Source organism: Panulirus ornatus, chromosome 14, assembly GCF_036320965.1.
Source record: "Panulirus ornatus isolate Po-2019 chromosome 14, ASM3632096v1, whole genome shotgun sequence".
NCBI lineage: Eukaryota > Metazoa > Arthropoda > Malacostraca > Decapoda > Palinuridae > Panulirus > Panulirus ornatus.
In genome coordinates this window covers 46,136,011-46,162,456 of record NC_092237.1, presented here as the reverse complement: position 1 = coordinate 46,162,456, position 26,446 = coordinate 46,136,011, and the positions used below count along the sequence as shown (strand labels likewise).

At 53.9% G+C, this 26,446-nt stretch overlaps 1 protein-coding gene across 7 annotated transcripts in view; it reads right to left on the bottom strand.

Annotated features, from left to right (window-relative positions):
- Positions 1-26,446, bottom strand: part of LOC139753369 (orphan steroid hormone receptor 2-like) — a 467,590-nt gene that overhangs the window by 111,966 nt on the left and 329,178 nt on the right. For 5 of the 7 annotated variants that reach the window (XM_071669765.1, XM_071669764.1, XM_071669770.1 and 2 more), the window contains one exon: positions 10,121-10,441. The exons of 1 other annotated variant lie outside the window; for it this stretch is intronic. In XM_071669765.1, the coding sequence (XP_071525866.1) occupies positions 10,121-10,193 (73 nt within the window). In that variant the 5' untranslated portion in view covers positions 10,194-10,441. The remainder of the gene's footprint in view (positions 1-10,120; positions 10,442-26,446) is intronic. One more of the 7 variants, XM_071669771.1, reaches the window with a different exon arrangement.

Here is a 26,446-nt window from a genome sequence, read left to right as displayed (position 1 = left end):
GATCACACACGTCCTGTCCTCGGGTCAGGCAGGATCACACACGTCCTGTCCTCGGGTCAGGCATGATCACACACGTCCTGTCCTCGGGTCAGGCAGGATCACACACGTCCTGTCCTCGGGTCAGGCAGGATCACACACGTCCTGTTCTCGGGTCAGGCAGGATCACACACGTCCTGTTCTCGGGTCAGGCAAGATCACACACGTCCTGTCCTCGGGTCAGGCATGATCACACACGTCCTGTCCTCGGGTCAGGCAGGATCACACACGTCCTGTCCTCGGGTCAGGCAGGATCACACACGTCCTGTTCTCGGGTCAGGCAAGATCACACACGTCCTGTTCTCGGGTCAGGCAGGATCACACACGTCCTGTTCTCGGGTCAGGCAAGATCACACACGTCCTGTTCTCGGGTCAGGCAAGATCACACACGTCCTGTCCTCGGGTCAGGCATGATCACACACGTCCTGTCCTCGGGTCAGGCAGGATCACACACGTCCTGTTCTCGGGTCAGGCAAGATCACACACGTCCTGTCCTCGGGTCAGGCAGGATCACACACGTCCTGTTCTCGGGTCAGGCAAGATCACACACGTCCTGTCCTCGGGTCAGGCAGGATCACACACGTCCTGTTCTCGGGTCAGGCAAGATCACACACGTCCTGTTCTCGGGTCAGGCAAGATCACACACGTCCTGTTCTCGGGTCAGGCAGGATCACACACGTCCTGTTCTCGGGTCAGGCAAGATCACACACGTCCTGTTCTCGGGTCAGGCAAGATCACACACGTCCTGTCCTCGGGTCAGGCAGGATCACACACGTCCTGTCCTCGGGTCAGGCAGGATCACACACGTCCTGTCCTCGGGTCAGGCATGATCACACACGTCCTGTTCTCGGGTCAGGCAAGATCACACACGTCCTGTTCTCGGGTCAGGCAAGATCACACACGTCCTGTCCTCGGGTCAGGCAGGATCACACACGTCCTGTTCTCGGGTCAGGCAAGATCACACACGTCCTGTTCTCGGGTCAGGCAAGATCACACACGTCCTGTTCTCGGGTCAGGCAAGATCACACACGTCCTGTTCTCGGGTCAGGCAGGATCACACACGTCCTGTCCTCGGGTCAGGCAGGATCACACACGTCCTGTCCTCGGGTCAGGCATGATCACACACGTCCTGTCCTCGGGTCAGGCATGATCACACACGTCCTGTTCTCGGGTCAGGCAGGATCACACACGTCCTGTTCTCGGGTCAGGCAGGATCACACACGTCCTGTTCTCGGGTCAGGCAAGATCACACACGTCCTGTCCTCGGGTCAGGCATGATCACACACGTCCTGTCCTCGGGTCAGGCATGATCACACACGTCCTGTTCTCGGGTCAGGCAGGATCACACACGTCCTGTTCTCGGGTCAGGCAAGATCACACACGTCCTGTTCTCGGGTCAGGCAAGATCACACACGTCCTGTCCTCGGGTCAGGCAGGATCACACACGTCCTGTTCTCGGGTCAGGCAAGATCACACACGTCCTGTCCTCGGGTCAGGCAGGATCACACACGTCCTGTTCTCGGGTCAGGCAAGATCACACACGTCCTGTTCTCGGGTCAGGCAGGATCACACACGTCCTGTTCTCGGGTCAGGCAAGATCACACACGTCCTGTCCTCGGGTCAGGCAAGATCACACACGTCCTGTCCTCGGGTCAGGCATGATCACACACGTCCTGTTCTCGGGTCAGGCAAGATCACACACGTCCTGTCCTCGGGTCAGGCATGATCACACACGTCCTGTCCTCGGGTCAGGCAGGATCACACACGTCCTGTCCTCGGGTCAGGCAGGATCACACACGTCCTGTTCTCGGGTCAGGCAGGATCACACACGTCCTGTTCTCGGGTCAGGCAGGATCACACACGTCCTGTCCTCGGGTCAGGCAGGATCACACACGTCCTGTTCTCGGGTCAGGCAGGATCACACACGTCCTGTTCTCGGGTCAGGCAGGATCACACACGTCCTGTTCTCGGGTCAGGCAGGATCACACACGTCCTGTCCTCGGGTCAGGCAGGATCACACACGTCCTGTTCTCGGGTCAGGCAGGATCACACACGTCCTGTCCTCGGGTCAGGCAGGATCACACACGTCCTGTTCTCGGGTCAGGCAGGATCACACACGTCCTGTCCTCGGGTCAGGCAGGATCACACACGTCCTGTCCTCGGGTCAGGCATGATCACACACGTCCTGTTCTCGGGTCAGGCAGGATCACACACGTCCTGTTCTCGGGTCAGGCAAGATCACACACGTCCTGTTCTCGGGTCAGGCAGGATCACACACGTCCTGTTCTCGGGTCAGGCAGGATCACACACGTCCTGTTCTCGGGTCAGGCAGGATCACACACGTCCTGTTCTCGGGTCAGGCAGGATCACACACGTCCTGTTCTCGGGTCAGGCAAGATCACACACGTCCTGTTCTCGGGTCAGGCAAGATCACACACGTCCTGTTCTCGGGTCAGGCAGGATCACACACGTCCTGTTCTCGGGTCAGGCAGGATCACACACGTCCTGTCCTCGGGTCAGGCATGATCACACACGTCCTGTCCTCGGGTCAGGCAGGATCACACACGTCCTGTCCTCGGGTCAGGCATGATCACACACGTCCTGTCCTCGGGTCAGGCATGATCACACACGTCCTGTTCTCGGGTCAGGCAGGATCACACACGTCCTGTTCTCGGGTCAGGCAGGATCACACACGTCCTGTCCTCGGGTCAGGCATGATCACACACGTCCTGTTCTCGGGTCAGGCAGGATCACACACGTCCTGTCCTCGGGTCAGGCAGGATCACACACGTCCTGTCCTCGGGTCAGACAAGATCACACGCGTCCTGTCCTCGGGTCAGGCAGGATCACACACGTCCTGTCCTCGGGTCAGGCATGATCACACACGTCCTGTTCTCGGGTCAGGCAGGATCACACACGTCCTGTCCTCGGGTCAGGCAGGATCACACACGTCCTGTTCTCGGGTCAGGCAAGATCACACACGTCCTGTCCTCGGGTCAGGCATGATCACACACGTCCTGTCCTCGGGTCAGGTAGGATCACACGTGTCACTTGCACTCCAAGGGCAAGGTTTACCCACTCCAAGAACCACACACCCTCCTTATACTTAAGGACCAGGTCCTCCCGTCTCCAAGGACTAGGTTCCTTCACTTCAAGGACCAGATTACCCCCCTCTTAAAAATCAGATCTCACCCTCCACTTCACAGACTAGAAGATCCCGTCACTCCAAGGACTAGTTAAGGCCCGAGAACGAGAAGGAGGTGAAGCAGTGTGGTGAAGGAGCAGGTCGGGGCCAGTGGCAGGGTAGACAGGTCCCGAGGCTGGTCAACACTCGGGAGTCTGGTCATGTCCAGTCAGGTGGGTCAGTGGTCTGGCCCGACCGACCCTGCCTCAGGCACCACCTGACCTGCTCCTCCTCCTACCCTCCACTGCTCAACACTTCCTCACTTCTCTCTACTTAAACCCATTTTTGCCTCCCCAAGCCTTCCTCCTCCTTCATCACAATCTTTTACTCCTTCATCGCCAGGCCCCTCCTGGTCCTTCCTCTTCTACCATCTCTCCTCCTCCTCCTTCAGTACAATTTCCACCTCATTATCACTCTACCCTCATCAATCTTCACCATTACCTCTTTTGTGCTGTCCATTAACCTCGTCCCCTTCATTATTGTCCCTCCATCCTTGGTATCATCATCATCATCATCTACCTACCTCCCATCATCCGCTCCTACTCCCTCCTCCCTCGTCATCATACGTTCGTTCCTCCTCCCTCCTCCTTCTCTTGGTCCTCCTAACATCGGCCTCCCTCTTCCTCCACATGCTGCTGGCCAGGCCTCCTCGTCTGCCGCCATCATCAACGCGACCTCTGCTCCTCTAGGGTGCTACCGCTGGTGTTCTCCCACCTCGCCCCGCCCCTACCCGTGCACCGGAAGCTGCCACAACACCGCCAGAAATAAGCTTCACTTCCATCCTCCTTCGCTATCTACTTCTTCCTGCCACAGCCACACCTTGGTCTCGTTCCTTCCCTATCATCCACTTCTTCAACCCCATTTCTTTCCTGCCTCTATCCATCATCTAACAACACTATAACCTCGACATTTCGTCTTTCCCCATCTCACACTCTCTTCCTCCTCCCCATCACCAGCCTCTCAAACACACACACACACACACACACACACACACACACACACACACACACACACACACACACACACACATACCATCATCATCACTCACCTGCCACGTGTACGACCTGACGTAACTACTGGTAAGACCCATGATATGTGGCCAGTGGTATGACCTACGGTATTTGGTCAGTGGTAAGGTCCTCTCGTATTATGCTGTCTCCGTCCGATGGCTGGTAAGACGCCTTGTATGGCATACCAGTATGACCCCTGGCATATGACACGTGTGTCTGACTGGTGGCTTCACACTGGTAATTACGGAAGCCTCGCCATCCCTCACCAGGGGGGGATGGTCGCGGCACACCCAGCCTGGCCCTCACATTAACCCTCTTATCTACTCCCTCGAAGGCCGCTTCATCCCCTCCTTCCCTAGCTTACAGGATCACCGACCACTATACCCGCTCTATGGTTCCTACTCCTCACCACTGGGCCCCCATCCTTCCTAGTCATCGTCTCCTTGACCCACCCAAGACCATCCACCACTGTGCACCATCTTCGCCACCGTGACCTCCTGATGCCAGAGATCCCCCGTCCCCGAGTGGCAGTACTACACCACAATCGCATCCAGGTCACCCGAACGCGTCCATAGCGCTACCAAGATTCCAGCTTTTCCTGTTATCAACGGTTGGTTTCCTGTGTCGCCCATACTCATCCTGTGAGCGGGAGCTCAAAAACGATAATAGAGATCAACGTAGCGTTTTCCTTAGACCTCAGTGGCAAGATGGTCATGACCGAAGCTTCCAGCTTGCGTGTGGAGACCAGCCACTCGAGATATGACCGTTGTGATGCCTCCTTCTTCCCTAGAACAGCGACTCAGCGACTCCGCCATATTCCCACAGCCTGTGTTTACACTTATCCCTAAAAGGTTTCATCTTATTTTTTCCCCACATTCTAAGACATAGTGTTCCAGCGTGTGTCCAGGGTCCAGGTGGGACAATGCGCCGACAGTACCTATGGCCTCGCCTTAACACACCAGTGACACCATCTTGTCGTCTACTGAATATATCACTTTCTCCACATACGTGTATCACCTGACACATGTCATTATAAGTCTGGCTCAAGCACCAACTTTAAACAAGCTCTCAGACGGCCTATGTGAGAGGTAACCCATTACACAATGAATATATATATGATGCTGACATATCTGTCTCTGGCCTCATAGACCAACATCTCTCTGATCTTACGGGAATCAGGGGAGAAGTGAGGATAAACAAACTATGCTGGTGATATCTGAAAACTCAAGGATGGGTGAGAGTGACGAACAGTTCAGTATGTAGGGTAGACGGCCAGTGGTTTACTCCGACATTCTTCTGTACGTTGTTATTTACCACTGGACTGGATCACAGTGGCAGCACTTCTAGCCCTCCCAGTGGCAGAGGTGAGAGAGACGGCAGTATAGGTCCTCTGTGTTAGGTTAGCTTCAGTTTGGAGTTTCTGTATGTATACAACAGCATCGACACGGCCTGCACTGCCAGTAGCGATTTCAAGGACGTTTATTTTCTTCTTTTTTTTATTTCTAGGTCGACAACTAGATATAGTGATGTCAGAGAAAATTATCTGCCAGAGGAACGGGAAGTGCTGCCGCTTCCTAATGCTGTACAGGCGATGTAATCCAGACACTTGTCATGTGAGGGGGATCTTCTTTGAATACAATCAGATTCGTTTTAGAGTGAATTTGTTGTAAAACCTCTACAAAGACATCTTCTGGACCACATGGCTGACGAATACATCTTCTGGACCACCTGGCTGACGAAGACATCTGGGTCACCTGGCTGACGAAGACATCATCTGAACCACCTGGCTGACGAAGACATCTTCTGGACCACCTGGCTGACGAAGGACATCTCCTGGATCACCTGGCTGACGAAGACAGTCCCATACTGAACTGATTATAAGCTCTGCGTCCTCAACACAAGGCGTGTCTTGTTGTCTGCGTGTTGAGGGACTTCACTGGTGCTGGGGCAGCCAAGTCTAATCCTTCCTGATTCCTTTTTACATTCTTCATTCAGATCTATTAATACTTTTACTGTCATGTCGGACCCAAGCCAGTGCGTGGTAATCTATATAATCTTAACATCTTTATCATATTCCAGTGAGCTCATGTCTTCCTGACCTATGACCCTCTGACAGTGAAGATATGCGACCACCTTGTGCATGTACGTGTGGCAGGTGTGGTCATGGCGAACACAGACAGAGTCCCACAGGAGGCAGGGTCTGACACCCGGGGAAAGGTCGACGACGTGACCTAGGACACGGTGTATATTTCTGTGGTGGCTTTCCGCGTCCAGCTATTACCTACTGCATGACGAGGTCATTAGCTATGGATGGTGAGCTCGCTCGGACTAGTCTGATGACGAAATCGGCTGGCTGGGGGGAGTATTACTCGTGTACAGTGCTGGTGAAGGCCATGGTTTTCCTACTTGCTTAACACAAGTGAAATACACCGTGAAGTGTAGCACTGTATGGTGATCATGACGAGGGGCTTACGTGGGTCGTCTCCTTCATCTGTTAATAGCTGGACGGTGCACCTTCCCTCCGCGCTTCTACGAGCCAATACCAACGGTCTCTGCACGTCCAGATCCCACGGACGCTTGCCTTCACATGCTGGACATAAGCGTCATGACCACGCCGGCAGCGGCCTTGTTTAAACACGCTCCTCTGCTGCTCTCGGTTCCCTCCCCTACACCAGACCTGCCTAACTAAAGCCATAGTCCGCTTTGTTCTCATCACAATGGCCGGCGAGGACCCGGGCCTCCAGGGAGACGCTGAAAGAACTGCCACCTGTAGTAAATACATACCATGATCACCTCAGCTCTATGAACCACTCGTGATGGACAAGACGGATATACTGTACTAGACAACCAAGATACAGCTAGGAGTACAGGTACATGAGGCGAGGTACGAGGATCCTCAACAGTTCCAAGTGTCTGCTTTTGTCTGCACGTGAGAGAGACACACACACTTGAGCATTACAGTAACCAGTGTTCGAAAGCCAGTGATTCCAGGCTTCCAAGTCTGGAGGTGTGAGAACTGTGTGACTATCTCGCCAACGCTGAGGTACTCCACCCGTTCCTTGTACTGTAACCAAAATGTTACAGGGTTTTATGTAACCGTCTGTACTCTACTGTGTTCTATGAATTATGAATTCTGAGTCAGGTACAGCAAGATTCTCCTTGTTTACACCTTTGTATACTTCCCTGCATATTGCTAATACTGTATCTCTGTACATGTATGTGTATACCTTCCACACTACTCGAACAGCGAGGACTCCAGCCTCTCCCAGTGTGATGTGCACCCGCTGGGCCCTCCTGTCCCCCACCCATGTTAATATACACACCCACTGTACACTGCACACTCCATGCTTGCCTCCAACCATCACTAGCCACCCACACTATCACGGATGTGACATATTTCTGTATGTGACGTAACTGGCCAAGTCATGTCACTCTTCGTATGCAACTGTCGGCATCACACTGTATCCTGTAAATTACGCATCCTGTATCTGATGTATTATCCCCAAGAAAACCTTCTTCGACACCTCCTCTGCATCGCTACCAGCTCAGCTCAGCTCTGTAAAAACAAACACCTGATGTATGATGACTTGTTCATGTTCTTCATGTCATCTCTTCTGTAGTGTTATCAGATTTCATGTCTTGTTCCCGAGAGAACAGCGGCAGTGTGTGTGTGTGTGTGTGTGTGTGTGTGTGTGTGTGCAGATCACGGAGTGCGGGTCACGACAACATATAATGTAGCACACGTCCAACTCCTTAGCATTTGAGACGCTGACAGACCGGAGAGAGAGAGAGAGAGAGAGAGAGAGAGAGAGAGAGAGAGAGAGAGAGAGAGAGAGAGAGAGAGAGAGTGGCGCCTACTGCTGATCTACTGGCAACCAAGCCCCCCCACACCAAAGTGTTGTACGAGAACAATGTTGTTACATTAAGCAGCGGTTCCCCCCGGCAGCGACGGGAGTACAGAGGGGTATATGGCACGCTGCCGCTTACGGGGGGTCACGGCCGCTCCAGGGACGTGGCAAGGAACAGGGCAGGGCCCGGAGCGGGGTTATGACCCCACAGGCCAAGAAGCGTAGGACTGACGGAAGGACGGACACGCCACTGGAAAAAGGCTTATTCACAACCCAATAACAGTACACGGATGGGGGGGGGGGGGTGGCCCTGCAGGGCTCACAACCCAACATGGGAACGGACAAGACGAGGGCTCACAACCCAAAATGGGGCAGGACTGGGATGGGTCACACTAACAAAACTCAGCAGGAAAGCCAATACTGGGATGGGTCACACTAGCAGAAGAGCCAATGCTGGGATGGGTCACACTAGCGGGAGAGCCAATACTGGGATGGGTCACACTAGCGGGAGAGCCAATACTGGGATGGGTCACGCTAGCGGGAGAGCCAATACTGGGATGGGTCACACTAGCGGGAGAGCCAATACTGGGATGGGTCACACTAGCGGGAGAGCCAATATTGGGATGGGTCACACTAGCGGGAGAGCCAATACTGGGATGGGTCACACTAGCGGGAGAGCCAATACTGGGATGGGTCACACTAGCGGGAGAGCCAATACTGGGATGGGTCACACTAGCGGGAGAGCCAATGCTGGGATGGGTCACACTAGCGGGAGAGCCAATACTAGGATGGGTCACACTAGCGGGAGAGCCAATACTGGGATGGGTCACACTAGCGGGAGAGCCAATACTGGGATGGGTCACACTAGCGGGAGAGCCAATACTGGGATGGGTCACACTAGCGGGAGAGCCAATACTGGGATGGGTCACACTAGCGGGAGAGCCAATACTGGGATGGGTCACACTAACGGGAGAGCCAATACTGGGATGGGTCACACTAGCGGGAGAGCCAATGCTGGGATGGGTCACACTAGCGGGAGAGCCAATACTGGGATGGGTCACACTAGCGGGAGAGCCAATACTGGGATGGGTCACACTAGCGGGAGAGCCAATACTGGGATGGGTCACACTAGCGGGAGAGCCAATACTGGGATGGGTCACACTAGCGGGAGAGCCAATACTGGGATGGGTCACACTAGCGGGAGAGCCAATACTGGGATGGGTCACACTAGCGGGAGAGCCAATGCTGGGATGGGTCACACTAGCGGGAGAGCCAATACTGGGATGGGTCACACTAGCGGGAGAGCCAATACTGGGATGGGTCACACTAGCGGGAGAGCCAATACTGGGATGGGTCACACTAGCAGGAAAGCCAATTTTGAGATGGGTCACACTAACGGGAGAGCCAATACTGGAATGGGTCACACTAGCGGGATAGCCAATACTGGGATGGGTCACACTAGCGGGAGAGCCAATACTGGGATGGGTCACACTAGCGGGAGAGCCAATACTTGAATGGGTCACACTAGCGGGAGAGCCAATTTTGAGATGGGTCACACTAACGGGAGAGCCAATACTGGGATGGGTCACACTAGCGGGAGAGCCAATACTGGAATGGGTCACACTAGCGGGAGAGCCAATACTGGGATGGGTCACACTAGCGGGAGAGCCAATACTGGGATGGGTCACACTAGCGGGAAAGCCAATTTTGAGATGGGTCACACTAACGGGAGAGCCAATACTTGAATGGGTCACACTAGCGGGAGAGCCAATACTGGGATGGGTCACACTAGCGGGAGAGCCAATTTTGAGATGGGTCACACTAACGGGAGAGCCAATACTGGAATGGGTCACACTAGCGGGAGAGCCAATACTGGGATGGGTCACACTAGCGGGAGAGCCAATACTGGGATGGGTCACACTAGCGGGAGAGCCAATACTGGGATGGGTCACACTAGCGGGAGAGCCAATACAGGGATGGGTCACACTAGCGGGAGAGCCAATACTGGGATGGGTCACACTAGCGGGAGAGCCAATACTCACTTCCTTTACTATCGTCTCCTGGGGAAGGCGGTGGGCTCTCCTTCAGGGGGTGATGGGGGCTTTCCATCGTCATCTGGCGAGGACTTGAGGCGGGCCGGGACCCACTGTGACACTCTCGGGTCAAGGGTCAACTCCACCTTGACCTCCCTACCAACTTACACACCTTAGTAGCGTGTCCCGGCTGCTGCTGGCGATGGTGATGATGGTGATGGTGGTGATGGTGATGGTGGTGGCGGAGGGAGAGTGTCACGGCCCCTGGGGATGACTAGTGAAGACCAAGAGGTTTGACCTGAGGTTCACAAGCTTCCGCCGTCACCACACCTGTCCAGGAGGAGAGGAGAACACGTTAGTGGCCAGCCTGGCTCTGACACACACACACACACAAATCGACCCACATAGGCTAAACTTACTTCAATATTTCTCCTACATCATTTAATATCCATATGTTCCTCTCTGCCTAATGATCCCCCCCCCCCCCGAATATTATAGTTAAGTCTCTCCCGAAGTATACCCGCGTATACTCTGCTGGTATGTAACATATTAACGCCGGTATGATGGGTGGGTATGATCGAAATCCCCTTCGACCCGACCCATAAAGATCTGCCAGTATACTCAAGGGTTGGTATGCTCCTGCCACGCCGCATGCAGACTGCTGCTCTGGGCTCCCTCCCTCCATGTACGTTCCTCCCTCCCTCCCTCCATGTACGTTCCTCCCTCCCTCCCTCCATGTACGTTCCTCCCTCCCTCCCTCCATGTACGTTCCTCCCTCCCTCCCTCCCTCGGTCGAAGCCAGTCTTTACCGATTTCCAGAGTGAAGAAAACAGCTGGCTCACTCAATCGCCCTCTCCAGTCATACAACCTCGGTAGTACCAAAAACAAAACGCAGCTGATGATTTCAGTGATGCAAACCAATCATTTCGGTAAGGTAACCTGATCATTTCAGTCATAGGTAACCCGGTAATTTTTGAAGTGTGAGGTAAATGGTTTCAGCAACGTCACCTCAACATTATTATGTGACTTTAAGTACTTGTTTCATCGCAAATGTCTGTATTTCTTGTAGTATTTTTGATCAAATATGTCGTGCTTCGTGAGAGTACAGCAAGAGTACAGCGGGTGGCAGCAGCAGGAGTACAGCGGATGACAGCAGCGGGAGCAGCAGCAGTAATACAGCTGATGATAACAGCAGGAGTACAGCGGATGACTGCAGCGGAAGCAGCAGCAGGAGTACAGCTGATGGCAACAGCAGGAGTATAGCGGATGGCGCAACAGCGGGAGGAGGAGGAGCAGCAGTACAGCTGATGGTAACAGCAGAAGTACAGCGGATGGTGGAGCAGCAGCACCCGGGCCAGTGGGAGCCTCACGTGAGGATCTACAGCTATTTTCGCGGTCGACGGAAACTTATCGCATCTTTTTTTTTTTTCGTTTTTTTGTGGTGTTGCGGCCACGGCCCGTCACCCTCGCCCGGCCTCCTGCCCACTCCTGCCATTTTTCGGCGGGAGGGCCTGAGGAGGATGGGGGGAGAGAGAGAGAGAGAGAGAGAGAGAGAGAGAGAGAGAGAGAGAGAGAGAGAGATGAGGGCTGTCGCTCAGGCGGGTGGGGGGGGATTCCAACCAGCGAGCGGCTCCTGGGCCGATGGACGTCGCGGAGGTACCTGCCCCTCACACCTCCTCCGACGGTCACCACCACACGGGACGGAGCACCGCCTCAAGGGAGCTCAGGCTAACGTTTTCCTTACGGACTTTCATGGGGGGGTCCATTTTTAATCCTGGACTCTTATGCACATATAATCCCTTTCTAGTGAGTTTTTCTCTCTATAATCTGGACCTGTCGTTAACTCTTATGGGGAAAATATGTTCAATAGGTACGTCAACCGAGTTACACCCATAATACACTGTGGTACTCTTTCATATATCACCTACTGACCTTATACACCTCATATGAGGTGACAGACATACATCTGCACGGCCAGTCACATCTGTTATTACCGTAATGCAGCCACCTCACCGTGCTGTGGATGGAGTGAACTCTTCCTTAAGGACAAACATTGAAGTCTGTATCTGAGACGCTCCAGGTTAGATCCAAGTGGGGTCACTTCAGAACAATGTCTGCGGGTTTTTTTTACTCGAGGGTTGTGGGGGAGTATGTGGCGAGGAAGAGGTTAGGACAGGGGGGGAAAAGAACAGACGATCCCACAGAACAACCCAGGTGCTCCACTGTCAGTCAGGGTAGACGGGGGAGTAAAGGACGCCGAGGGTCGGAAGGTGAGGCAGGAGGCCCAGGTCGCTCGGTGCTGGCATTTCCCCCCAAGTGGCCGTAGCCGCCGCCGCCGCCGCCCGGTCCCAGTGCCGACCCACCTCCTGCGCCGCCTCCAGGCACTCCACCATACCGTGCCGTGCAGGAGGAGGGCCGCCCAGCTGGTGGACCTCCACCCTGGCGTCTGTGGGTAAAACTGACCAACCCACACCCCCATCACTATCATGACCAACCCACACCCCCATCACTATCATGACCAACCCACACCCCCATCACTATCATGACCAACCCACACCCCCATCACTATCATGACCAACCCACACCCCCATCACTATCATGACCAACCCACACCCCCATCACTATCATGACCAACCCACACCCCCATCACTATCATGACCAACCCACACCCCCATCACTATCATGACCAACCCACACCCCCATCACTATCATGACCAACCCACACCCCCATCACTATCATGACCAACCCACACCCCCATCACTATCATGACCAACCCACACCCCCATCACTATCATGACCAACCCACACCCCCATCACTATCATGACCAACCCACACCCCCATCACTATCATGACCAACCCACACCCCCATCACTATCATGACCAACCCACACCCCCATCACTATCATGACCAACCCACACCCCCATCACTATCATGACCAACCCACACCCCCATCACTATCATGACCAACCCACACCCCCATCACTATCATGACCAACCCACACCCCCATCACTATCATGACCAACCCACACCCCCATCACTATCATGACCAACCCACACCCCCATCACTATCATGACCAACCCACACCCCCATCACTATCATGACCAACCCACACCCCCATCACTATCATGACCAACCCACACCCCCATCACTATCATGACCAACCCACACCCCCATCACTATCATGACCAACCCACACCCCCATCACTATCATGACCAACCCACACCCCCATCACTATCATGACCAACCCACACCCCCATCACTATCATGACCAACCCACACCCCCATCACTATCATGACCAACCCACACCCCCATCACTATCATGACCAACCCACACCCCCATCACTATCATGACCAACCCACACCCCCATCACTATCATGACCAACCCACACCCCCATCACTATCATGACCAACCCACACCCCCATCACTATCATGACCAACCCACACCCCCATCACTATCATGACCAACCCACACCCCCATCACTATCATGACCAACCCACACCCCCATCACTATCATGACCAACCCACACCCCCATCACTATCATGACCAACCCACACCCCCATCACTATCATGACCAACCCACACCCCCATCACTATCATGACCAACCCACACCCCCATCACTATCATGACCAACCCACACCCCCATCACTATCATGACCAACCCACACCCCCATCACTATCATGACCAACCCACACCCCCATCACTATCATGACCAACCCACACCCCCATCACTATCATGACCAACCCACACCCCCATCACTATCATGACCAACCCACACCCCCATCACTATCATGACCAACCCACACCCCCATCACTATCATGACCAACCCACACCCCCATCACTATCATGACCAACCCACACCCCCATCACTATCATGACCAACCCACACCCCCATCACTATCATGACCAACCCACACCCCCATCACTATCATGACCAACCCACACCCCCATCACTATCATGACCAACCCACACCCCCATCACTATCATGACCAACCCACACCCCCATCACTATCATGACCAACCCACACCCCCATCACTATCATGACCAACCCACACCCCCATCACTATCATGACCAACCCACACCCCCATCACTATCATGACCAACCCACACCCCCATCACTATCATGACCAACCCACACCCCCATCACTATCATGACCAACCCACACCCCCATCACTATCATGACCAACCCACACCCCCATCACTATCATGACCAACCCACACCCCCATCACTATCATGACCAACCCACACCCCCATCACTATCATGACCAACCCACACCCCCATCACTATCATGACCAACCCACACCCCCATCACTATCATGACCAACCCACACCCCCATCACTATCATGACCAACCCACACCCCCATCACTATCATGACCAACCCACACCCCCATCACTATCATGACCAACCCACACCCCCATCACTATCATGACCAACCCACACCCCCATCACTATCATGACCAACCCACACCCCCATCACTATCATGACCAACCCACACCCCCATCACTATCATGACCAACCCACACCCCCATCACTATCATGACCAACCCACACCCCCATCACTATCATGACCAACCCACACCCCCATCACTATCATGACCAACCCACACCCCCATCACTATCATGACCAACCCACACCCCCATCACTATCATGACCAACCCACACCCCCATCACTATCATGACCAACCCACACCCCCATCACTATCATGACCAACCCACACCCCCATCACTATCATGACCAACCCACACCCCCATCACTATCATGACCAACCCACACCCCCATCACTATCATGACCAACCCACACCCCCATCACTATCATGACCAACCCACACCCCCATCACTATCATGACCAACCCACACCCCCATCACTATCATGACCAACCCACACCCCCATCACTATCATGACCAACCCACACCCCCATCACTATCATGACCAACCCACACCCCCATCACTATCATGACCAACCCACACCCTCATCACTCGGCTCACCTCAGCCCTCCATAACAACCTCCACTCTCGCTACATCTGCCAGACCATCGTGAACCGTCTGCCAGGCCACCCTCCACCGTCTGCCAGGCCACCCTCCACCGTCTGCCAGGCCACCCTCCACAGTCTGCTAGGTCGCCGTGCACCGTCTGCCAGGTCACCGTGCACCGTCTGCCAGGCCACAGTGCACCCTAACTATACGACAGCGGGGCCCCCCACCCGCTAACTCGTCAATGCAACGATGACACGACCAATCACCCAAAATACCACTAGTCGAGGCCTAGATTCCCCCCCCCCCCGTCTCTCTCTCCCCTCTCTCTCTCTCTCTCTCTCTCTCTCTCTCTCTCTCTCTCTCTAATAAGAGTGGATGGAAGGGACGAGGAAAGGTGTGACCCCTCTCTCTCTCTCTCTCTGCTGCTCGTCCTTGTCCCAACATTTTGGGTCCCGACCGACGACTTGGGACGTCCGTCACATAATAACCTGACCCAGCCGTCCCCCCCCCCCCACCCAAAGGTCCGCCTGCTCTCCACACCAGAAAGGAACCTATTGATTTCGAGACCCGAGGGTCAGAGTTCAAGGTCGCTCAAGCTCCCCCTCTTTTTTTATTTTTTTCTTCCCCCCCTAACTTCTGACTGAGATCTTATAGCGGGTGTATTGTGGTGCTCTTGCGTAGGTTGGGGGGGGGGGGGGGTCGGTGGTGGGAGGTGAGGTGCTGGTGGCAGGGAGGAGGTAAGTGTCATCCTCCCTCCCCCCAACCTAGAGTGGCCACCGGCGCCCTCCTCCTCCTCCTCCTCCTCACCTCTCCCCCCTCACCACCACACCTGCCATGGATCTTTGATCATTTTCACGTGAGAAAACGAGAGAGAGAGAGAGAGAGAGAGAGAGAGAGAGAGAGAGAGAGAGAGAGAGAGAGAGAGAGAGAGAGAGAGAGAGAGAGAGAGATCCCACACATGTTCTGGAGAGCAGGGGTCAAGTCACTTGGGTAACGGGGGAGGGGTCACGGGGGGTTGGGTCACGGGGGAGGGGGGGGGGGGATGTTAGCAGACGAGAGGGATGAACTGCTGCCAAGAACGACTCACTGGTTCAAGATCAAGACTGCCATGGCGCGTGGCGTGCCGAGGGGTATGCATCGGCGAAGTATCTGGCAGAGAGGGGTATATGTACAGGCCAAGTCTACAAGGGGGCTCGAGCGCGCTCAGGTACGGCCACATTAATACAATACACACACACACACACACACACACACACACACGGTCACAGCCAGTGCGCACTGCTTGGTCACACAACCACTGGATACAACACAGATGACGTCTGGGAGGTGGTGAGGGGGCCCCTCCACACCCGCCTCACTCTCTTCCCTTCCAAAATGCCGAACCACTAAGAAAATGTTGGCAGCATAACGGGCGCGACGAGTGCGTCACGTGAGATAGCCATATAATGACCTGAGGTACCAGTATGGCGTTACAGGGCAGCGAGATGGCACGACACGGACGTAGTGACAACGATCTGGCAGCAGAAGAGTTACGTAACACTGAATTAAACCATCGATGATGCAAACACTCTCAGTGTCATTACGTATCGGCTTGAAAAGCCTTTAACTATCAGTTATCAATCAATAAAAACGATTCAACTCCTTACATCTAAGCCTCCTTCGGAGAGTACCCGGCGGCTTATAGAAGATCAGGAAGTATTTTCCTTCCACACTTCCCTGCAAACTTATACGCTAGTGTTCTGTCTCCATACTGAATGGCGCGCTCCTTCATATATATTTCCCCGACGGCTGATGTGGTGGATGGGGAGTTCCCTTCCACTTTATTATTCACTCTTCATCAATATGTATCAAGAATGTTAGACACTATCATTGTCTTCCAGCAGATAACTTCATTATGGAACATTACGTCTTCTCTTACCTGTCCTTCCCATGTACTGTCCTCCAGCAGATAACCTCGTCATAGACCGTCAGGTCTTGTGTTATCTGTCCTTCCCATGTACTGTCCTCCAGCAGATAACCTCGTCATAGACCATCAAGTCTTGTGTTATCTGTCCTTCCCATGTACTGTCCTCCAGCAGATAACCTCGTCATAGACCATCAGGTCTTGTGTTATCTGTCCTTCCCATGTACTGTCCTCCAGCAGATAACCTCGTCATAGACCATCAGGTCTTGTGTTATCTGTCCTTCCCATGTACTGTCCTCCAGCAGATAACCTCGTCATAGACCATCAGGTCTTGTGTTATCTGTCCTTCCCATGTACTGTCCTCCAGCAGATAACCTCGTCATAGACCATCAGGTTTTGTGTTATCTGTCCTTCCCATGTACTGTCCTCCAGCAGATAACCTCTGTCATAGACCATCAGGTCTTGTGTTATCTGTCCTTCCCATGTACTGTCCTCCAGCAGATAACCTCGTCATAGACCATCAGGTCTTGTGTTATCTGTCCTTCCCATGTACTGTCCTCCAGCAGATAACCTCGTCATAGACCATCAGGTCTTCTGTTACCTGTCCTTCCCGTGTACTGTCGTCCAGCAGATAACCTCGTCATAGACCATCAGGTCTTGTGTTAGCTGTCCTTCCCATGTACTGTCCTCCAGCAGATAACCTCGTCATAGACCATCAGGTCTTGTGTTATCTGTCCTTCCCATGTACTGTCCTCCAGCAGATAACCTCGTCATAGACCATCAGGTCTTGTGTTATCTGTCCTTCCCATGTACTGTCCTCCAGCAGATAACCTCGTCATAGACCATCAGGTCTTGTGTTATCTGTCCTTCCCATGTACTGTCCTCCAGCAGATAACCTCGTCATAGACCATCAGGTCTTGTGTTATCTGTCCTTCCCATGTACTGTCCTCCAGCAGATAACCTCGTCATAGACCATCAGGACTTGTGTTATCTGTCCTTCCCATGTACTGTCCTCCAGCAGATAACCTCGTCATAGACCATCGGGTCTTGTGCTGCCTATCAACCCCCCCCCCCCTCTTCCCTGACAGGTCTCTGGCGTCCCAGAGGACAGCAGCAAGTAAGGCAGCGTCGAGGGAGGACAGACAGGTAAGTTTAGTGTAATCTATTTACTTAGAACTGCGAGCGAGGGAGAGGGTGTGAGCCATGTTCTCCTGGTGCTGAGGCGGCTGAACCCTAGAGAGAGAGAGAGAGAGAGAGAGAGAGAGAGAGAGAGAGAGAGAGAGAGAGAGAGAGAGAGAGAGAGTAAATACAGGAAGATGAGGGCGGCCAGAGTGGCCCCACGCGGGCACTGCAGGAACTAAGACGACGCCTGTGCTGGTGCACTTCCTGGGCGCCACAATGATCCTCAAACACTAACGTCAACTTCATCCTGGACAGCTCCTGTAGGGGAACCAATGGCGTCCCGTGATACGACGCTGGAGCTAATACGGCGGACATTAGTGGAGACACACCACACTAGAAAGTGCGCCAGGTTAAATCTAGTGTTATATCAAGTGGCACACGGACATGGGTGTTCTCCAGGTCAACATAATGCTTCCACACACGTCCACACCAGGCGACCACATCAAGCATAACAAACTCCCGGCACACCAAGGCGCTCTCCATATATGTGCACCCAGTGTGTGCACCAGCGTCTGTTGGCAGAGGGTGAGGTTGGCAGGGCAAGGGGGGCCGGGCTGAGGGTGTGGAGGAAGGCGGCGGACCCGAGACGTGGCAAGGAGGGGCGCTGGTTACCTGCTCGTTTCCGGCGAGCACTTCCGGCGGACAGACCCGCTGCCGCCGGTCACGGCGACGGCAGGGGGGGGGGGGAGAGAGAGAGAGAGAGAGAGAGAGGGGGTGTACTTCTGTGCAGTACCACATGATCTACCACACCACATCATCACCTTCAACTCCGCACTAGAGAACTCCCCGCCTCTCATCCACTCACTAGCCTCTGTGTCACCTCACCATCCCTCACCATCACCTCTAGACCACGGCCACCACGTCCTCACCATCAACGGTCACCAAGGGTTTCGATGCCTGACTGGAGGGAGGGAGGGAGGGATGGAGGGAGGGTTGGTTGAGCGTCAGGCTGGCCTGTGGTTGACCAGGTGGCGGGGATAGTAATGACTCCACCTACAACAGTCCCCCACAACTCCAGCTCCTCCCCCACAACTCCAGCTCCTCCCTCACAACTCCAGCTCCTCCCTACAACGTACCAATGGAGGAAAGAGATGTTCACCATCGTCTAAGATTCTGCAACTGCTCCCTGGAATTCCCAGGAAGAGCGGAACAGGAAATTATGTACGACAAGCGATCGCTCAACAACTGCCACACAGAAAACGGGAACCTCAGCCACACGGGTGAGGGGGACTTCGTTAAAGTCACGCCCCAAACGACTGATCGCGTGGTCTCAGACTTAGAAAGGCACGGAGGTGATCTGTCTAAGATGCAGAAGAAAATGGTTGATTTTACCTTGTGAAGTGGGATCTGGCAGTACGGGCCTCCACCCTACCTCCCTACACATGCTATTGGCATCCCAGTGCTAACAGCAACCCAGTTCCCCAGGTGGACGCTACTCAAACACAACGACAGTACCGAAGTGGGAGGAAACAGAAAACGCAAATCAGGGGGAACCTTCTTAAAATGGGCATGGTTGACACCTCGAGGCTCAGTGATAGAGGTGGGGGGCATTATAACTTCTGATCTACATAAATGATTTGCCAAATGATGTAAATTCGTGGTCTACACACGTTTACTGACGATGTTAACATAATGGAAGAAGTGAAGAGCAACAGGAGGTGCGGGATGATACACCAGAGACCTGGCGGTCACACAAATGGCTGATGAAATTCATCCAGGAAAATGTGGAGTCATGAAGATGGGACGGAGTCTAACCAGACCAGGCAGGGAGCACTAAGTCTGGGGGGGAGAGAGTCCCCACCACATGCTGTGAGGGAGGCCACAGGAGGTGACATCACGCCCAACCTGTCAGCAGAACACCATGTGAGGAGGTTCACAAGGGAAGCAAACTCTATTCTAGTCAGTCAAAACTCGCCTTCGACAATGTGGACACTGAGAGGCTCGCTCCATACTGCAAGTCTGGTCTTCTCACCTGAAGAGCCATATAAAACTGCTGGAGAGGGTCCAAAGGAATGCAACTGAAAAGCTGTTACGAGAACTGAATGGAATGTGCCAGGAGGAGAGGAGGAAAGCCCTCATTCCACCCACCTTTGAAGAGGGAAGAATAAGGGAAGATATGTTACTGTGCATATGCTTCTGAGAGGCCATGACGACGTCAACACAGAGCAGGTCTTTGATACTCCAGGAGTCCAGAAGAAGAGGGAACAGCTAGGGTAAGAGAAGGGTATCGAAGGACGCGAGGAAGGGGTTCTTCAGCAACAAGGTTGTGGACTTGAGGAGCAAGCTGAGCCACGTGGGAGTGTATGCCACAACCATTGGTGAATCAAATTACTAATTAACACTCACGTAAGAGGAGGGGCCGTCCGGGTGTGACGCTCCCTCCCCGTATGCACAAACAGGACATAAAAAGGATAACAACACGTGTCTTGGGCTCTCCAGTACTCGCATTATGCCAGAAGCATCAGACCACTAGCTTTCACCCCCTACATGTGCCACTGGCAGCCTAGCCTCCCCTACACGTGCCACAGGCACCCTAGTACCCTACACACGCTGCCACTGGCACCGCAGTTCCCACCACACGTGCCACCGGCGCCTCAGTCTCCCGTACACGTGCCACAGGCACCCCAGTACCCACACACGTGCCACTGGCGCCCCAGTCTCCCCTGTAAATGCCATTGGCACCCTTGTTCCCCATCCCCCCTTACCACCACAGGTGACCACAACCCACCAGACTGAGCCCGGGGGGCACGCGCTGCTTGTTAAACTGTCACACACAGACACACAAACACACACACAGCGGGGTCGACCGCCGGAGACGGGGCCACAAATTAGCCGGTCAGTGTCCGGTCGGCACTCCCCTCATGACCCCTGGCCACAGGACTCCTCTCCCTCACCACAGCTCCCCCAACCCACCCCCTGGATCCGACAGGATGCTGCCCAAACCACCACATCCTCCTCGCCGAGATAAGGAACCCAGATGTAAAAAAGAAGAATGAGTTCTTAGAGAAACAAATTGGATCTGCGGTTTGTGGTGTGTTAAGAGTTGACACTACTACTGTTGACACAGTGCCAACAGGGGGTAGCAGGCTGGCGGACTCCTGCGGGAAGGGGAAGGACAGAAGGGTGGGTTGTGGGTGGGCAACACTATCCTGGTGAGACCCTTGGGTCACAATGTCTCACCCTTAAGGGAAAAGGAGGTAGGGGCAGTGTAGAGACAGGTTTGACCTGGTGAATATATAGACACACACACACACACACACACACACACACACACACCATCACATATCAATCATCATCTACAACTGTGCTTGTCTATTGCTTCGGTCAGTTTCGTACCACAGAGCTACGGATGGATGTCCCACCTGAGGCATCAGAGACACAAGGACGGATCTCCTCCCGTCTGTCTAACAGTGCCACCTCCCCCCCCGTCTCCTCATCCACAAGCGCACATTAAGATTATAAGTTATTAAGAGACACAACCCACAAAGATGAGAATGGGCAGGGTGGTGTGTGGTGTGGTCAGTGGGTACTCAAACGCCAACCACACCCCTGGCCTGCGTGCCACACCCCCCGCAGAGCTGGAGGGGGCAGGGCGTGACGTGATGTGGTAGGTGTGGTCAAGTGGGCGCTCAAGGGTCGGCCACAGCCCAGCCCTGAGGGAGGGGCGGTCGTCAACCACTGGGTCGCGTGGCACCTTGCGGCACCCTACCCGCGGCTGTCCACCTCCCGGGGCCTGAGGGCGGGGCAGTCGTCAACCGCAAGGCGGTCAGGGTGGCGTGGCACCTTGCGGCACCCCTCATCCCCACCCCCGCCTGGTGAGAGGTTCACCTCACCTGACTGTGGCACCTTGCGGCACCTCACCCCATCTGACCGTGGCACCTTGCGGCACCCCACCTCACCTGACCGTGGCACTTTGGGGCACCCCACCCCCGCCTGGCAGTCACTTTGCCGCCGCTCGGGTTATGGTGTGTGTGTGTGTGTGTGTGTGTGTGTGTGTGTGTGTGTGTGTGTGTGTGTGTGTAATTTCCTACCTGTGGTGTACGAGGCGGGAGTTCTGACCTCACGTAACCCTATTTACTGAATCATCTGTATTATCATACAACTTTTTAATCTTTTCTATGTTTTCCAAATTAAAAATTTCCTCACTCATGCTTCCACCATTCGTATATTACAAGAGTACTTCCTTACATTTTTTCTCACAAGTTTCTTGCTCAATATCATGTTATGGCTGTAGGTTGTTCTAGGCTTCCATCTGTCGAAGAACTGCTGGCTACTGCTGCCATCCAACTGGGTTAAAAAACTTAAGAACTGTGAAAACTCCAAGGTTTCTAACCTCTCCCTGTAACTCCAAGGTCTCAAACCTCTCCCTGTAACTCCAAGGTTTCTAACCTCTCCCTGTAACTCCAAGGTTTCTAACCTCTCCCTGTAACTCCAAGGTCTCTAACCTCTCCCTGTAACTCCAAGGTCTCAAACCTCTGCCTGTAACTCCAAGGTCTCTAACCTCTCCCCGTAACTCCAAGGTCTCTAACCTCTCCCTGTAACACCAAAGTCTCTAACCTCTCCCTGCAACACCAAGGTCTCTAACCTCTCCCAGTAACTGGTTTCTCTTAATCTTTGCCCTCCTCTGGACGTTCTCTGTCAGCTCTCTGTGATCTGTTAGTGCGGTGACCAAACTTGAGAGGCACATTCTAGTCCTGGCCTAATGTGGGACGTGGACAGCTTGGTGAGTATTTCTTCGGCCGTGTACTGAACATCTACTCTCATATTCACCAGCAGTCAGATCCTTACCTCTAATACCATCCCAAATGTGGGACTCTAGCGATAAGTTAGGCCACATCTGCCGCCCATCACCTCCCAGGGCCACACCTACCGCCCGTGATGTCTCCGGGCCATACGTTCAGTCTGCCACCCTTATTACGGCCACATCTGCTGCCTACCACCCTAAGGGCCACACGTACCGCCTGACGCCCCTCCAGGCCACATCTACAGTCCGGCAACCCTAAGGGCCACACCTGCCGCTCCGCCACCTCGTCAGCGGCGACAACTACAGCAGCTGAGGGTCGGGGTGGAAGGAGGTGCCGCCGGGGGAAGGGAGCGGGGGAGGGAGAATCTACGACAGGAGGGAGGTGTTCCACAGTACCACCATGACAACACCTGCACCTCACCTCCCGCAGCAGATTGTGTACGTAAGACGCTTGCGGTACATGACGACGCACGCCACCCCATCCTATCTCCCCCAGCGTCAGCCGAATTCCCAGCAAACACCCACCAGGCGAAGGCTACTCCCGGGGTATATGGGTTCCAGAGACCACCTCACCTGGCGAATAACTTTACGGTGACTCAGGTGGATGGTCTCTACACCCAGGCTGGGCGGGCTTCTGGAGAAGCTACCAGGGCATGGCGACGGGGGATAAATCACGTGCAAACTCGGTGCCATCCCTTCTGTGGTACGTAGAACATATGTCCCACCCGGTCGGATGGCGTTGCTAAAGATCCCCCCAGGCCTCTGCCTGGCACGAGCCCTATATAGTCTTTAGACGGCCCCCTGAACCCTGACGAAGGCGCAGAAGGTAGAACTTGAAGGATTTGTCTTTCCCCTGTAGTGTGCATATCTGAAAGGCAACACAAGCTGTGAATGAAAGGTCATAAGAGAACGATATCGTACGCCTTGGAGGGTTGTGTGTGTGTGTGTGTGTGTGTGTGTGTGTGTGTGTGTGTGTGTGTGTGTGTGTGTGTGGAGCCAGCTGGTCTTGTCTCCCTCGTCTCTGAAGGTTTACAACAGGTGCACCAGTTTCTCTGGGGTGGTAATACCTGCTGTGTTCCGCTGGCTGAAGGTGAGGTCTCCCGTGTTCTGATGATGACGTGTCTGTGTGTCTCCCGTGTTCTGATGATGATGTGTCTGTGTGTCTCCCGTGTTCTGATGATGATGTGTCTGTGTGTCTCCCGTGTTCTGATGATGATGTGTCTGTGTGTCTCCCGTGTTCTGATGATGATGTGTCTGTGTGTCTCCCGTGTTCTGATGATGACGTGTCTGTGTGTCTCCCGTGTTCTGATGATGATGTGTCTGTGTGTCTCCCGTGTTCTGATGATGACGTGTGTGTGTCTCCCGTGTTCTGATGATGACGTGTCTGTGTGTCTCCCGTGTTCTGATGATGATGTGTCTGTGTGTCTCCCGTGTTCTGATGATGACGTGTCTGTGTGTCTCCCGTGTTCTGATGATGATGTGTGTGTGTCTCCCGTGTTCTGATGATGACGTGTGTGTGTCTCCCGTGTTCTGATGATGATGTGTGTGTGTCTCCCGTGTTCTGATGATGATGTGTCTGTGTGTCTCCCGTGTTCTGATGATGATGTGTCTGTGTGTCTCCCGTGTTCTGATGATGACGTGTCTGTGTGTCTCCCGTGTTCTGATGATGATGTGTCTGTGTGTCTCCCGTGTTCTGATGATGACGTGTCTGTGTGTCTCCCGTGTTCTGATGATGACGTGTCTGTGTGTCTCCCGTGTTCTGATGATGATGTGTCTGTGTGTCTCCCGTGTTCTGATGATGACGTGTCTGTGTGTCTCCCGTGTTCTGATGATGATGTGTCTGTGTGTCTCCCGTGTTCTGATGATGACGTGTGTGTGTCTCCCGTGTTCTGATGATGACGTGTCTGTGTGTCTCCCGTGTTCTGATGATGATGTGTCTGTGTGTCTCCCGTGTTCTGATGATGACGTGTCTGTGTGTCTCCCGTGTTCTGATGATGATGTGTGTGTGTCTCCCGTGTTCTGATGATGACGTGTGTGTGTCTCCCGTGTTCTGATGATGACGTGTGTGTGTCTCCCGTGTTCTGATGATGACGTGTGAGTGTGTCTCCCGTGTTCTGATGATGATGTGTGTGTGTGTGTCTCCCGTGTTCTGATGATGACGTGTGTGTGTCTCCCGTGTTCTGATGATGATGTGTCTGTGTGTCTCCCGTGTTCTGATGACGTGTGTGTGTCTCCCGTGTTCTAATGATGACGTGTCTGTGTGTCTCCCGTGTTCTGATGATGACGACCGGTGCCGGTACCACCTCTTACCAGTACCACGGTAGTCGCAGTCCGACAGGGTAACATCCCGGCCTTACCAGTACACAACCCCAGTTAAGGCAACAATCGTTATCAATACCAAATCACTGAGAATAACAATGATCAGCTGTTACAGCACACGGGGGGAGAGGCACTCATCAACACCCAACCATCAGGTCACACATTACTAAACCCCCCACCGTGTTCAGAACACATCGGTCCCACCAATACTTATCTCCCACTTATATCTACTTAAATCTATAACTTCTGAAGGGATATAAGTAAGGTAAAAATCCAAAGTGCGTTTTTAAACTGCTGCTGAGACATCTGATTCCAGCCGTAACCTGGTTATCTGAAGGTGACGGTCGTGATGGTGGAGGAAGAGGTGTGGTGAGGGTGTGTGGAGGCGCCATATACCTGGGCCAGCAGCTTACAGTACACCGCTCCCAGCCACACCACTCTCCTACAGAAGGCGGGCCTCGCTACACCTCCATACATCAGGCCTAGAACCAGGTAACCCAAGCCCTGTACTGTGCCTAGAGCCGGTAACCCCAGCCCTGTACTGCACCTAGAGCCAGTAACCCCAGCCTTGTACTCCACCTAGAGCCAGCAACCCCAGTCTTATACTCCACCTAGAGCCAGTAACACCAGACCTGTATTTCACCTAGAGCCAGTAACCCCAGCCTTGTACTCCACCTAGAGCCAGTAACCCCAGCCTTGTACTCCACCTAGAGCCAGCAACCCCAGTCTTATACTCCACCTAGAGCCAGTAACACCAGACCTGTATTTCACCTAGAGCCAGTAACCCCAGCCTTGTACTCCACCTAGAGCCAGTAACACCAGACCTGTACTCCACCTAGAGCTAGTAACCCCAGCATTGTACTCCACCTAGAGCTAGTAACCCGAGCCCTGTGTGGACCCTGATGGAAGCACATCTATAATCCACAAGCCACTAGATCAATACGCCATAATCATCCTTCCGTGAGCCACCCATAAGAGCTAAAATTAATGACCTCTTGGCCGGGGTAGTGTGAGCCCTATAGTAGCAGGCCACAAGGGTTAGAATGGCGGTGGTGGTGGTGGTGGAGGTGGTGGTGCAGGGGTCAGTGTTTGGAGTGTGGAACGTGAGAGTTGTGCCTCCACACGTCCCAGCCATGGGAACCCGCAGGCTGGACACAGTGGCTGGGTCCGCTGGCGGAGGTGGGCCT